This window comes from Haliaeetus albicilla, chromosome 14 (genome assembly GCF_947461875.1).
Source record: "Haliaeetus albicilla chromosome 14, bHalAlb1.1, whole genome shotgun sequence".
Classification (NCBI taxonomy): Eukaryota; Metazoa; Chordata; class Aves; order Accipitriformes; family Accipitridae; genus Haliaeetus; species Haliaeetus albicilla.
The window spans coordinates 32566331-32582858 of record NC_091496.1 but is presented as its reverse complement, the minus strand read 5'-3'; the positions used below and the strand labels follow the sequence as shown (position 1 = coordinate 32582858).

The window sequence follows — 16528 nt, the reverse complement described above, 5'->3', positions numbered from 1 at the left end:
AAAACCTCAAGAATCATGCTAGTACACCATGCTACTTAGGGTGAATGCTACTTTTTAATAGGACCTTATTCACTTAGGACAATATAATGCATTGTTTCTTTATTTCTCATTAAGGTATTTCTCAACAATTTAGAGAAAATACTCCTGTGGAAGTGTGCATTTTAACCTCAAATATAATTTACAGGCAAGCAGTCTGTGATGTGAAAATGTTTTTGCTGCCACAGGACAGCCAGAACAATATTGAATGCTGATTGTTCATTAGTGTTTATTAGCCTGTCCGTTTAACTAATTAGCAAGATGATGTAGTTGGTGCTCAGCCCACAAGATTTGATGGGAAAATAAATAGCATCATTTAGAACATAAAACGACATTTACCAAACTATCCTGCAATGTGGCTCCCTTCCCAAGTAAATGCTATCATTCTTGCCACATCCTCAAGCAGCCCTGCTTCCAAGCCAACTCTGCTATTCACATTATCTTCCCAGTTAGTCAGACACTTCACTACTCTGTTTCCAAATCCAGTCACAGCTTAGGAATCACTAAAGGATGGAGTTCAGTGCAAGTACAAGCTTGTCCAATTGATCTGTTGCTCCTAAAAACTGCTTCCCCATTTTTCTCCTTGCCATTCCTTTTCTAGCACACTCTGGACTTTGGAAAAAGACAACTTTAAATACATACAAAACGCCCTTTCTCCTGAAGTGAGACCATGAATACAGAATAAAAGGTTTGTCAGTGTCATCATTAGATACACAGCCTTATCAGCACCTTCCTGCCAGAAAAGGGAAACCTATCTTCTGCTGGATCACAGAGCAATTCAAGATGCTCCTTTCCTTAACAGCTGTCTACAGTATCTCCTTCCAACTGGGGAAAAAATCCAACAACAATGAGAAATCTGAAACCATGCTGAGAAGCACTCGAAAAGAAAATTCACCTTTGATGATGGTACCGCTGTGGAGCCTGAAGGTGATGCATCTCTTGATGTTTTCAGTGATTGAACTGACGTCCTCTCTTTACCTACAATTAAGAAAAAATTAATGACTGTAAAATTATATTAAAGTTACATGTTGCAAATATAGTTATTGGCTTAGAAGAATTGCAGTGAAATTCACTCAAGTCAGACATGAAATCTACATGCTCCACCATCTGATAAATATTGATAATGCATTCTCTTTGTAAAGAGAGAAGAGATATAGCTATATTATTTCACATATTTAGGAAAACCCACTGTCCTTTTTTCAACATTAACTGAAAGGGTGTATCCATATGATTTGGCAAGATGATATGGTTTTACTTTTTAATATTCCTGTAATAATATCAATGGGTGAAATATTAGACACCAGCCGATCGCTCCAGGAAACCAGGCAGCGAAGGAACTGGTTTAGCAGGCCACAGTATGTTGAAAAGCCCTGCCATGGGAAACAGTCCTGTACTGTATCAACCACAGGCTACATGCTCGTAGCATTATCAGTGTTTTTCTTGTAAGTTAAAATCGGCAAAATCACAATTCAAATTCACTGTGCTAATCACAGTCTGTGCACAGCCTTGCCGCAGACTGGTTACAGGCAGCCTGCAGCAGCAGAACTGGTTGCAGTGTAAACTACTAGTTTTCAACGTGCGGTCCATGGATTACATCTAAGGGATCTGCAAAAGGTAAATACAAAGAGCAAATGTGTTGTCAGTAGGCCTAAATTAACTAGACCATTCACACTCACCGGGAAATGGTTGACTGTTCACAAACGGAAAACAACATAGACTTACCTTGGTTTCCATTAAATTTGTATCAACACAATTAAGAAAGGGATGAATTAAAAAGTCTATCAAATACTTATGAAAATCAGGAAATTATTTTAGAACTATAAACAAATACAGCTTCAATTTAATGAGTCAAAGCAATAAAGAGCAAACATGGCATCTCACTCCTAATAGCTGAGCTATTTTCTTATTTTACTCAATGCCATAAAATAAGACTGCATCGTGTTGTGTATTTTAAAATACCATTACCTATACAAAGAATTTAAGGAAAGGTCTATGCAAAATGCAGACTTTTAACAATAGGAAATGTTTAAGAGGTATTTGAAAAGGTGGTCTTCTACTCCTTACCCACATTTTCATAACATATGTATAGTGTAGACTTAATACAAAGCAAAGCTCAAACACTTAGGTCATCTCTGCACATTGTTAGAGGCAAGTGAGTTACTGCTATGATGTCGAAGACCTACTAATCCATGCAAAAATCTTCACAGCTACTGATGGGTCTTTCGAAAATGCTACTGAAAATAGTTGGGGAAGTTCCTCTGGCAAAAGCAAACGTTCTCAATTGCACTTTAACCCTCAATTTGAAGATGATGCTAAATGGAGAGCATACCTAAAAACATAGCAAGCAGCCTTATTTAAGAATTTCCAGTAGCCATAAAAGATGAATTATGAATTATCTTTAACTAAAAAAGCTCTTTAACAATGAAAAGAAATTGCAAAAAGAAAAACTGTGAAAAGTTAAAAGTTCCTATAAATACAAAGTATATGACAAAACCAAAAACATGAAAATAGAAATAACCATGTCTTTAATCCGTCACACTCCCCAAAGCACAGAATGTCTCCCTTAACACCACCAAGTAACAGAAGCTTTGCTCCTGTGATACCTGCTTTTCAGCCCCATGGATGAGCCACCTCCTTTTAAATTTACAGACTACTCTAACTCTGCCTCCTACATGCCTCCTTCATCACACTGGATTCTTTAAAGATTATCTCAGTTGAGTTGATTATATGTTTGTGCTTGAATAGATGAAATAAGCTGATACAAGTGGCAGTAAATTATTCAAAGTTAAGCAGAGAGAGAAACCACCATTTAATTTGGAGACATTACTAGGCCATTTTTTCTGAATGCACGTGGCTATTTTGAACCCACAAGCCCTACCTGTACAATTGAACATGACGTTTTCCAAGCACCACTACTCGCCTTCTTGCATCTCCTTGGCATACCGCTCTACAGACCCCTTACTGACTGGCCCGGTGAAGGAACACCACCCTGCTTCTCTCCATGCTCTCCACCACAGCTGAATGCCTGTCCTTTCCCACCAGCCCTTCCTCTCCCTTTACCAAGCTCCTTTACGTCCCCCCAATTTTCTTTGTTCAAATCCTGTATTCTTCCTAATTTATGAAGGGCTAGAGAGCATGGAGTATTCCTCCTTCAGTGGAAGTCATGAAGCCAAACTGATTCAGACTGCATGACTTTAAACACTACTACGATATTTAAAAAGACAGCATATTGTAAGTTCCGCATGAAATAGTGCATACTTCGCTTGTTGTAAATCCATTTAAGTACAGACTAAAATGTAGTGCTGACATATATGAGATATGTCCCACTTTACGTTCCTTTTAAATATGTAATACATGAGCTTACCTAAGACAAATCATATTCAAACACAATTCTAAAAGTATTATTTAAGCCACGTATACCTTGCAAATGGGCCATTTTAATTCAGACATCTAGAGGAACAGTTTAGTAGTACTATTTGTCAGTGAACAGGCAGTTATAGTCTAGTGTACGAGCCATCTGGTCTCTTAAAACTGATTTAAAGATGATGGGAAGAGGTGTTTAACCATGCAATTGGAAAAAAATCCCAAAAGCCACAGACCTAAATGCAACCTCCTCTCCTGACCAGCATCTTTTCTGGTTTGTGAAGATGTCTGCTTCTACTTTGCTACCTCCACTACTGTTTGAGTAATTCTGCCAATATACTACAAAAAGTTGGCTGAAAATTTTTAGAAAACCTTGAAACATTCCAAAATTTTATATGGTTTCTCTGAACAATGTTTTCCTGTTCCTGGTAATTATGAACTGCACATCTACAACACTTCTACAAATTTAGTTGAATATCATATTTTTCTCTTCCTCTCTTACACTTAGAGGAATTCACATTCACTGACTACTGCTACAAAATGTTAAAAGAATTGCAATGATGAGCTAGAAAGATAATTTGTATTCTCCATGGAGCGAAATGATCCCTCTAAATATGTAAACAATGTTAACTAAACTCCATCAGATCTTTTTTGTCAAGAAGTGCTACATAACAGTCCAGTGTGCCACTCTGGAAACACACACAATATGCCTATCAGTGAATAAAAAAATATCTAATTAGTTTCTTAAAAATTGCCAATATGAACAGTAGGTTTGTATAGTTCACTAGAAAGCATTTGCAGGAAGGGAAATCAAATCAGAGTAACTTACATAAGCTGTACAAACAGCAGTGGCTAAGATTGTAGTACACTAAAAAAAGCAATTTTGCCTTTTTTTTTGGCCAATTATTTAAATAGGAAAACCTTAAACATTTTCAAAACAGATAATTCATTAGGTTTCTGGGAAAGATTAACAGCCAAGCTTTTAAAAGGCAGAACATACACAGTATAGACTTAACTATGTTTCACATTTCTTTGAGGAAAGCAAGATTTGAGAGAATCTGATAAGATGAAATTGCTAAAAAACAACCAGATTCAAAACCCTAATAATACAGTTCTAAGAACATTTTCAGAAAACGTAGTAAGTAGCAGTATGTACTTTAACTTCTCCAATTTTTTTTAATCCCTCTTTTCCCCTGGTCGCAGGAAGAAAAGTCTTCATCTGCTGTACATGACAGGAAAGTTTCTTATAAGGGAATCCAACAAAGTACTTAAAGAAGTAACAGAAGCAGCTGATGCTAAAAGGAAAATAACATACGATACTGGAAAAGCTGTGCAGCTGAAACTCCTACAGTCGGTCTAGAGATGCTACCGAAATAACACCTACGATCCCCCACATGAAATACATAAGGGAACAGAGAGTACAAGGAAACAACCAAAGAGCAGACAACACATAATTGGTACAAAATGTCTAGTTTTCTCATCGTAAAAGACAGCATGTAAAGAAAAAGGGCTTATATAGCTAGTTGCAGTTTCACCTCACTAACCAGTCATCATTAATCCAGCATTACCTTGCTGAGAAGAAATATTTCTTTTATGTAAAGATGACATACTTCTGCTATGCTGGGACTGGTGGAACGGATAGGCTTTGCTTCTTTCAGGGGAGTAGCTCCTGCTGCTGACACTAGAGCCAGATCTGCTGTGCGGAGAATCCCTTCGGCTCCCTGGCGATTCCCTGAAGAAAGGAGAGTCCCTCTTATGAGGGGATCGCTCTCTCATATAATGAGAAGGATAGAAGCTTCTTCTTCTGAAGCCATCTCTGACGTCCCTTTGAATACAACAGAAAAATGAAAGCTACTTGGTTATCCTTCCTATGTTTCTGGAACAGCACGAGATAATACAATGGCAACATTTTACATCTGGTAAATACAAATAGGTCAGCTGTCATCTGCAGAACACACCTGAAATCTTCAGCATTGTTAAAGTACTAGGCAACAAATGAAAAACAAGTAGGAAAGTAGAAAAAAATATGTATATGTATGTAATTTTTTTCAGATTTCATTCAACCACTTCATCACTAGAAGCTAATTCCTTTCAATTTCTCGATAATACAGCTAAAATATAAGAGAAAGAGACATTCAAGAAATTGGGACTCTCACATTTCATTTCTTCAGATTCACTCCACGCTCCACTTCACCTGGAAATTAAGCCTTAATTTACAGTAGCTAAAAATGCATATGCAAATATTGCTCACACTATTTGACTGTTTTTCAACTCTATTTTTCTCCTACCCTTATTTTCAAGGGACTACGTCCCTTGTTTGATTTCAAACACCTTGTTATGGGAAATATCATTGAGGGATTTCAGTTTATATCCAGCAAGGACAAAACCAAAACTGCAGAATATCTATCCTCGTGCCTATGTATCCACCCAAGGTCAAACCCTGAATGAAAATACAAAGATTTATACCAACTAAAAAGTCTATCTTTCACAATACACAACATTCAACCTGAACTTTACTGCAAAATGCCACAGACACACTCAGCATTACATGAAACCCAACTGATTTGAAACCATAATCTAGTAAACATCAAAACTTTCTACTAAATTTATATATTGTTACTCCAGACCATACCCCAAATGTCCTGGTTACCTGCAAATTATATTAAATACATATATATATATATGTAAAGCTCAGAAAACCAGTATCAAACTGAACTTTTCCTAAAGAATCTCAAAACTAACAAACATGAATGCAAACACCTACTGAATCTAGACTTGTGACATTTGCCTTGGTCAGAAGACACATTGCTAAGAGAAGCAAGTACCTCTCAGCTCCTCCACAGCATTACTAAGTAAAAACAAAGACTTCATAGCATTTCTAGTAAGCCAGAATGTACCTTATTGCACTGCTTTTCTCTCCTATTTCTCATCATAGTCCAATATTTTAAGTAAGGTAATGTCTCACAAAGGCAAGCAAAGTTCTGGTGGTCTCATTTCGCACAATGTAGCTATAGCTAATTTTATGTTGGTGGATAAAGGAAAAAAGCCCTCTAGTGTACAATTCCTATAGCATGTTACAGGCCCACATTTGTGACAGGTAACAAAGGACTTCAGTGTGCCAAAGGTGTTTTGGACTACTGAAACTACACAGGTAGCACCACAGTAATACAAACCCTATTACACTGGTGTGTTTTATATAGTGCTGATTTAATTTTTGCGTGGAAAGCACATCTGCATGAGTGGTTCTGCTTCAGAGCACAAATATCCCACAACAACACTGAGGTTATTCTGCAACAGAAAAATCATTGGGGTGGGGATATAGCCAGTAAAAATACAGACGATCCATCAGCTTATTTCTCCAATTCCAGATGGAATAAAAGTATCAGGAAAATAAAACAAATCTTTATTTTGAAAATTTTCATACGAAACTGAAGTATGACTCAATAGCTCTCAGCCACCCTGGTTTTCAGTAAAACACCAGTGAAGCAAAGCCAGGTTTTACAGTTAAATAATTACTTCACTGTTAACAGACTACAGGCTTTTTATAGGTATCTTATCTTACAGAAAAACATATTTTACAGGTCTGCATACCAAAACTGATACAAGACAATGTTACACAGATTTATACCTAACAGGTGTGTTAAAAATCAGTATTAATTTCCTTACTAAACATCTTTTCTTCTTCTGTTTCTTGCAACACTTCCTTCTCCCCAAGCCAGCCAGCAAAATAAACAATTATAGAATTGTTAAATAGTACTCTAGTTAATAGCTGCTATACAGTAGCAATTGTATAGATACTTACATCAAAGAATGAATCACCCCAGAATACACAGAAGGATAATCCTCCTGCCTTCTTCAAAGGCCTGAAAGCAATGTCCCCACCTTTGGGCACTACTCCTTAGAAAATGTGTAGATTAATGGGAGACTTTCCAGAAGGAAATAACTGAAATTATCAGAGACTGAGAAAACGTGTAACAAAAAAACACTCAAATCCCTTTGTCCATTTGAATTTAGCGAAAAGAAATCTAAAGAAACCAGGCAAGTTCTCAAACCTATGAGATGTAGCTGAAAATAGGGAACTAACACTTTATCTACATTACATGCATGGACGTTTCATGTAGCAATAGACTTAAACTGAAAGTTCAGACTTCAAGTATACTAGAAAGATTAGCTCAACACTGAACTAGTTTGTCTAGTTAAGTGGGGGGGCGGTTATTTATTAAAGTACATGTTGATCAAATATTTATCAGGAATGAGTTAGGTACAGCACACTTTTTCTTCAGTTTCCTTGTAAATCTCTCTCTTTAAATAATCTTACCTATTTTTAAAGCACAAACTTCTGGCAGACCAGTACACCACTTTTATGCCCAAAGCACATTTTTATGAGCAAGTTATTAAGCCCTAGTATACAGAGAAGTTTATTATGGAAATGTTTACAGAGCTCCAGCTATTGCAGACGGATAATAAATGCTCTAATATCCACACAAGAATTTACAAAATATCATTGAAACACACTTTTAAACAGGAAAACATTCAAAAGCCTCGCTCTACAATAACAGTATGCACAAAAAAGTGGAATCTCACTTTCATTTTTTAAATTTTCATTTCATCACTTCATGTTAATTCTTAACCAGACCCTATCTCATACTGAACACTCAAGCTACTAACTATATTAAAACAGTTTCGGACAGCATAGCATTTCTGATGTTTTCCATTAATGTAACAAACTACACTGAACAGAACAAAATAAGCATTGTTTTACTTTTTTTTTTTTTCCTTAAATACTTAAGCTAACATACACCTGCAATTTGGTAATGAAGGCCCCAATTCAGCAAAGCAGTTAAGCACATGCTTCAGATTCCAACACATACTCAAAAGGTTTATTGAGCCGGGACAGTATTTAAGAGAGATGCAAAATTTTGTGCTCAGCTGTAACTTTAAAATAGAACTACTGCCCTTAATAACAAATACAGGATTAATCCCTTTTATATAGGATCCCTCTTATCTTTACTCTTTGTAATCACATCTCACACTCAGTCCCAAAAGCGTAAGTTAGTTCTCTCAGCAGGATTGCAACAGGAAGTATTAGCATTTTTAACCCCCATGAAACTTGACCATTAAATTCTCACTAAAGCTGATAATCTTGGATGAGCTCCTGAAATTTTATAAGTAAACAGCCATACCCTGATATACCATCCACCAAGGGCAGATGAGGGAAGAGCACAAGCCTGAGAGTTATTTCAGTTAACCATCAGTTCCAGTTTTCTGGAGGAAAAAACACAAATACAGAATAGGCAAAGGTATGGCTTTCTGCATAGCAGGAGACCAAGAGAATACAACACAAGGGAGCTTTTCAGTCGCCAAAGAATCAGAGACACCACCTTTCCTAAGCTACCCCTACTACACTGAGCACTTCTGGTCTCATGCCTCCCTGCCATTTTTAGCCCTGCAAACCATTCAGCAGCAAAGTTGTGGGAAACTGAGGGCTACAGAAAGCCCTCCAGTTTACAAAAGGGAGTGCTACAGATTAAGCTATGTGAAACAAAGACTAACACAAACTAGTGTGTCCATTTTATAATTTAAGAGTACATAAAGGCAAAATTCAATCACTTGCCAGATTTGAAATGCCTGGAATGGAGGTGTACTTGGGTACATGAAAGCACACCACCTGGAACACGGGAAAAAGTTTTCTTTGTAAAAGGAATCTTAGTTCACCCTCATTGAATTCATGCTACTGGACAACTGTGTACAATACTTCGTGCTTACTATTCTCCTGGACTTCTACATCCCAATACAGACATCCATCTTTTCAACTACAACATTAATCTACGATGCAGTCCAGCCACAGAGGATGTATCTCAAGCTTTTGACACTGCACTGGAGACCGGCAACTCAACGGCACGTCACTGTGGAGCAGAAACTGTAGGTTCTTTCAGTGACTCAAAGGTGAGTGCAGTCTATCACCTATATAAAATGTCAACAGAAAAGTTTAGGTGACCCCCTCCATCTGAGAAAGATTATTGTTATTGTCAAAGGGGTTAGACATTCTATTTATAGGTTTGGGATTGATTACTAACCTTGCCTAAAAGTAATTCACACAATTTTATAAATAAATTGAGGAAATTATACATATCTCCTAAGACACCAGATTTCAGTGCAACTAGATAAAACAGACAAGATTTGAACCATGCTTTTTAATGCAATGCACTTTCCCTATCTCATAATAAACTGGCAAGAGGAAGGGGGAGGAAGAGTGAAACAAAAAAAAGTCCTCTTGCCTTCCTTGTCAGGACAATGCAGGGGCTAATAGAGCTACCAACGTGATTCAGATGACGTGGAAAACATTTAATAAAATATACCACACCCCTGACCTCCAAGTTTCTCAAAAGATTTGCTGTGTTAAACATCCAAAAAGCAAACACAAAGAGTCAAGAACACCTCTACTTTTAACATCTCCAAAGTAAATGTGGGTGGTAGAAGATTCCAGCCACCATCTTCTCTCCCAGAAGTCATGCCCTTTCTTTCAAAGTACACAGTATGTGTTTGTGCAACTAGTCCAAAGATCTTTATGCTGATTTATCATAAGCTAAAACAATACAGTGAATTACACCATTGTAGGTACAAGTAATTGAATCTGGTTCCATCAGCTTTCATATGAACATTTGAAATGATGACTGATTTCTTATGACAACTGGTTTTCAACATTTGATGACTAAGCAAGTAACCGCAGTACTTGCAAGTGATATTTGCGTTTGCTTTAAATGAAATTAATGTAATTAGGTCTAGTCAATGTAATCTTATTAACAGCTTTTCACACGAAGGCAAAAGGAAACAGACATTGCAGAACAGTAGTAACTGTCATGAAGAGGATAACTAGACATACCAAATGTACAACAAAATATTTAAAATGTATAAATGCTTCATGATTTTTATGCTGCATGTGGTACTATAGAAGCCATCATATGCAAACACTCCAACTCGACACTGATGCCACTTGTCTACCTCACTCAGTACGAAAGCTACTAACCTCATCTCCCCCCGCCCCCACCTTGGGATGTCATGACAGATTGGGCAATAAAAATTAAGAAAACTTGAATATTATAGAAACACTAGCGAGAAATGCCTGCTCTGTTCTTTAATTGAATAGCAAAGCTCTGCACTTCACCTGAAGCTGGAAATCAGATTACACACCTCTTTATCCTTAGTAGAGAGTACCCTCTTTTCTACTGTCATCAATAACATACTTTATTAAACTTGCCAGAAGATAAGCCCACACAATAAAAGTACATTTAAACTCAAACTCTCTCTCGCTATTATTTGACAGAGAGAAACTATGGTCAAGCATAGAGATTAGGACAGAGGACCAAGAACGAAATAAAGACTTAGGAGTCCAGAAAAACACAGATTTAAGTTCCAAAGAATTAAAAGCAAACAGCTTTATACAACTGTATGCAGAATAAAGACAAAATATTAATTAGACAAATCAAGAGCAAATTAGACAAAATAATATACATGTGATCTTGGCTTCTCTTCTTTTTGAAAATGAGGGCTTAGTACATCCATGCGATTTCTCTACAATAGAACATAAATCATAGGTCTGAAGTTCCAGAGTGCATATCTGCTTAAAGTGATGGAACAAAGTTACAGTTTCTATTAAGAGTTAAAACAGCACAGAATTTCACTAATAAAATATTTACTGACAGACACTGCCGTTGGACCAGATTTCACATTCTCGACTTTCTGAGCAGCAGATCATCCCAGAACAGTCAAGCAGTTCAGATAACTATGTCAAGGAATAAACTTCTCAATATAGTAGCAACTGAATCAATTCCTAAACAGCCTTAATTCAAAATGGAAACCATTCAAATCTGGTATCTCAATATACAAGCTTAAAATTGGAAGGAAGACAGGAAGCAAGATAGGTATCTTCACAAACTCTTACTTTTTTTCCTGATACCGTAACAGACCACAGAAACTGGTCATCATTATTGCTTCTAGAGAAAGTTCTAATGGGACAGACCTTCCTAAGCAGGTGCTCGCACATTTACTGTCATCCTGCCTCAGGCACCAAGACCAGCACATGGGAAAGAACTTTAAAAAGCTTCCCTGTGGTACCAAAGAGCATGGGGTTGATGGGGTGGGAGACAGAAAAAATTCCCAAGTACTACCCAAAGCAAGCACAAAGGTATTGAGAACAAGCATTTGTGGACAGTGATGGACTATGAAACACAAGTAAATAGCTCTATGGAAATTTAAAAGTAATTTTATTGTTTAAAGATCTTCTAAATTGGTGTGGGAAATGACATGAGACTGCAGAGAAAAAATATATGCTGTTTAGAGACATGCAACTGTATATTGTCAAATTTCTAAACAAAACAAGTTGGGGGGAGGAGGGTTGGTGAGGGTTTTTGTTTGTTTTGTTGTTTGGAGGGGGTAGTTTTGGTATTTTGTGGGGGTTTTGTTTGTTTTGAGGTTTTCATTGGGTTTTTTGGTTTTGTTTTTTACTTCAGGTCAGTGCTTGCCAAGAAATTCAATGTAGGCAAAGATTTGTCTAATAATATACACACTAAGCACCTGAAAAAAGATGGAAATACTTTTGCATGATATTTTAAGGGCGTAAGTGAATTTTACGTTCAGCAAGCTATTAATCTTTTTCCCAAAGGCTATCTTTAAAATACTTAAATAGAAGAACCCAGAAACCATGAAATATCTGCTAAAGGAGCTCTTAAGGCTTTTCATCGGTATGCCACAGAATGCCATTAGTTCATCAATACTTAAGAGAAAGCAACAAGTACTGTATATACTGTACTAGTATATACTGAGTTGATCCACCCTTGCGGTTGACTTTCTAACACTATCAATAAAAAGCTGCAAAAGGAAAGAGCAAGTTGTGGAACAGGTCTGTAAGCAGTAATATCTTATGTCAGTTATACTGACACACAATACCCTTATTATACTTAGTTTTCTTCTCTTTCCAAATCCCTTAATGAGATTTATAAATCAGAAAAACACTCTATTTTTCTCTATATCAGAAAAATGCTCCACAAATTGCTATGTTTTTATTCTTAAAGTGAAATTTGAAGCGACTGGGTCAAATAGGTTTCATTTGCTTTTGCCCCAAAAGTTTAGTAATATTGGTACAGACTTCTGCATAGCAATTTTAAATAAAAGTTAGCAAACTACCTCTGCTTTTGGATTTCTGAAGATAAAAGATACCATATGTATATGAAGAAAAATTTTATTGTACATAATGGGTTTTTTCCTTATTTGATCTCATTCCTCCCTGTCAAGTATGTAGTTTGTTCAAAGTCAGAAAGCCCCGAGTTAAGACAGACATTTCCTCTTATAAATTATTCAGCCATGTAGCTTTATCTTTTTTTTTTCCAGTTTGCTTTTTCCTTTCACTTTGCTTACAGTTTACAATCACTATAATACACATTAACGTCTCCTCCCCCCCCACCCGCCCTTTATTTTTTAGGCCATTTCCTATATATCACAAATAGCACTTACTTGAACATACTTAACAAGCCATGCTCCTTGGGTAAGCTCCTTATTAAAAATCCTTTTGCAACTACTGTATGCCTTCAGTTATTTCAGTGATTTAATAACAGTTAACTTTAGAGCGCACCTCGATGACAAGTCATACTGATTCAAACTGGTGCTGCTACAATCCTAATCTTTTCAACCTTCGTTGAAACCATATTCCCACTCCATGTCTAACCTGGCATTGATATTTTCTCTCTGGCAACCAAACTGGTAGATAATTATTTAATTGATTGCGGTGGGTTAGCATGCAGGACCAGCTCATTGAAGAGTATTAACACCCGCAGCAATACCAGGGAGAGGGAAGGACTGGAATGGTACCAGCTTAGATAGGTTTAAACTACTGTGGAAACAGATTTTTAGTTTAGAAAGATCAGTCTCCTTACTGCATTCATGACTTTTATTTATCTATGATAAATAAAAGAGGTCCCTTGGCAGAATTTTAGAGTAGTCAAAGTAAGCATCAGTAAGACTCAAAGAAGTAATACATATTTTTTTTCTAAAAATAATAGAAGTACATATCTAAGCATGTCTAAGTACATATCTATTGTGAAAACACAATATTCTGGCTGTAATAAATGTAGATTCAAAGATAAATTTTTAAACAGAATACTGTTTAACAGAGACGAGTTTTAGTAAGGTATAAAATTAACAGTAGCTGAAGAGAGTTTTTGAAGAAGATAATTCATTGCTTGTCACTTCAACCTCCTCTGTTAACATAATCCTTTGCCTTACTTAAATAATCCTTGTACAAAATTCTTCCAAAAAATGCATCTAGTAAGATAAAAATTGCAGAACACACATTGAATTTAGTACCTCATCAAACCTGAATTGGTTTGCCCCTCTGCTCTGGTGAGACCCCACCTGCAGTACTGCGTTCAGCTCTGGGGTCCTCAGCACAGGGAAGACGTGGACCTGTTGGAGCGGGTCCAGAGGAGGCCACAAAAATGGTCAGAGGGCTGGAGCACCTCTCCTACGAGGACAGGCTGGGAGAGTTGGGGTTGTTCAGCCTGGAGGAGAGAAGGCTCCAGGGAGACCTTATAGCAGCCTGCCAGTACTTAAAGGCGACTTAAAAGAAAGATGGGGACAGACTTTTTAGTAGCGCCTGTTGCGATAGGATGAGGGGTAATGGTTTTAAACTAAAAGAGGGTAGATTTAGACTAGATAGAAGGAAGAAATTTTTTGCGATGAGGGTGGTGAAACATGGGAACAGGTTGCCCAGAGAGGCTGTAGATGCGCCGTCCCTGGACACACTCTAGGTCAGGGTGGAGGGGGCTCTGAGCAACCTGATCGAGTTGAAGATGTCCCTGCTCATTGCTGGGGGGTTGGACTAGGGGACCTTTAAAGGTCCCTTCCAACCCAAACCGTTCTATGATTCTTTAAGTCAACACATTAAAATAGCTTTTCCATTCTACTTCCAAATTGCATAAACATGCTCTCAAACATAATTTCCAAAAATAATTAGGCATACTAGACTAGGTAAGGTAGGACTTCATGTAACACGATGTGACTGTTAGAAGTCAGATTTCAGAAGAGAAAGACATTCCCACAGCTGGCTGACACAACATTGTTGTGTCTCATGGCATCAATATTCAGTTCCACTTAGACAAAAGCATTTGTTATCAACTCACAAACTAATACTACGAAGCTTCATATACTAGGGAAAGAACCTTGTATGGTTATGCAAATGTGTATCATGAATAAATGTCAAGACTAACATTAAGAATAATTTGTTAGCATGCAAAAATAGCATCACCTTTTAAAAATAATACAAATGGCTTGAGATCATGGAATTGCTTTACTGATGAACTTTTCCTCAAATGTAGATGGTAACACACTCAAACACAGCAGTAGGTGGAAATGGCGTATCAAAAATCTTCTCTTTGCAGCAAAATGCTCAACAAAAGGATGCCTATACTGTCAGTAACACCAAATTTTTTTCTCTCCTCTACTGAAATTTACAGCGCATCTCATTTCATCAATTAAGGCAGGGGAGCAACTCGCATTCATGTGAAGAAACAACATTTAAGCAAAGCTCATCCTAGTATTCCCACCCTCTCTCAATGGGAATTAAATTCCCTGAAATATTTAGTATGTACAAAATACAACAAACAAGTCCCTGGAACCTAACAGATCAAGAATTTATCTTCCTAAGGGAAATCATGTACAAGTCCTTTGTGACAATACTCCCCGTCCTGAGAAAGCCATGACTGCATTAATTAAGCCAATTCAATGGCTAGTCGATGAGACAATTTAGTTAGATGCCCATCTTAACAGTAGTTGTCTGGACTCGAAGGGAGACTAGACTCCCTTCTCTTTCCCTCCCTACTGTCTCTCAGTACCTAGCTGTTTTTCAACATGTTTGTTAGGAAACCCTTCCAGAATAATCAAGTACTACCCACAGGAGTTTGCTTCATTATTTTCCAATACAGCATTAACTTGCTAGTTTGATACCATCTACCACCTGATTATAATGCTAGCTATAAAACTGGACCAGATGAGCTTGCTTTTTAAAGTCTTCTTTAAAGTGAGGTGTTAGCCAAGATCTTACAGTGTAGAGGTACATAATCTTATCTTTAGGCATGTTGCCCTATCCTATGTTGTAAACAGAGGAACTCCTTACAGTTTATTAGCATTATGTAAACATCATTGATAAGAAGAAAATAATCCTTTTCCCAAAACGTGACTGAGTTTTAAGCAACAAATCCATGTTATTACAAAATTTAACTGAGTTTGCACACACTACTGAATTTTTCCTTACATCTTATCCTGGTTTCAGCTGGGATAAAATTAATTTTCTTTCTAGTAGCTGGTACAGCATTAGGTTTTGGATTCAGTATGAGAAGAATGTTGCTAACACACTGATGTTTTCACTTGTTGCTAAGTAGTGTTTTTACCAAGCCAAGGATTTTTCAGCTTCTGATGCCCAGCCAGCAAGAAGGCTGGAGGGGCACAAGAGCTCGGGAGGGGACACAGCCAGGACAGCTGACCCCAACTGGCCAAAGGGGTATTCCAGACCATGTGATGTCATGCCCAGTATAGAAACTGGGAGGAGTTGGCCTGGGGGGATCGCTGCATCGGTCGGTGAGTGGTGAGCAATTGCATTGTCCGTCACTTGTTTCGTATATTCCAATCCTTCTATTATTATTATTTTTATTATTGTTATTATTATCATTATTAGTTTCTTCCTTTCTGTTCTATTAAACTGTTCTTATCTCAACCCACAAGTTTTACTTTTTATCCCTGATTCTCTCCCTCATCCCACTAGGTGGGGGGGAGTGAGCAAGAGCTGTGTGGTGCTTAGTTACCAGCTGGGGTTAAACCACGACACGTCTATATCATAACATACTAATAACTGTCATAAACAGTTCTCATGCAATAACCACTGTAAAAAAATATACTGATGACACTAATTTCATATGACAATTTACAACCTTACAAAAACTGCAGTGGGAAATAGTTATACACACAAAAAGCCATAGATCCTTAAAACATAATATAGGTTTGGATCAAAAGCAAATTAAATAAACATGATAGCAGTTGAGAACTGCTGTGATGAAAACGTCTAGGTTTTTTGTTACCAAAT

At 37.2% G+C, this 16528-nt stretch overlaps 1 protein-coding gene across 5 annotated transcripts in view; it reads right to left on the bottom strand.

The window, feature by feature from the left end:
- PPHLN1 (periphilin 1) overlaps positions 1 to 16528 on the bottom strand; it is a 71304-nt gene that overhangs the window by 36977 nt on the left and 17799 nt on the right. For 3 of the 5 annotated variants that reach the window (XM_069802206.1, XM_069802207.1, XM_069802204.1), the window contains 2 exons: positions 4968 to 5224; positions 932 to 1014 (listed from right to left, as the gene is read on the bottom strand). In XM_069802206.1, the coding sequence (XP_069658307.1) occupies positions 932 to 1014; positions 4968 to 5224 (340 nt within the window). The remainder of the gene's footprint in view (positions 1 to 931; positions 1015 to 4967; positions 5225 to 16528) is intronic. The other 2 variants (XM_069802208.1, XM_069802205.1) reach the window with 1 other exon arrangement.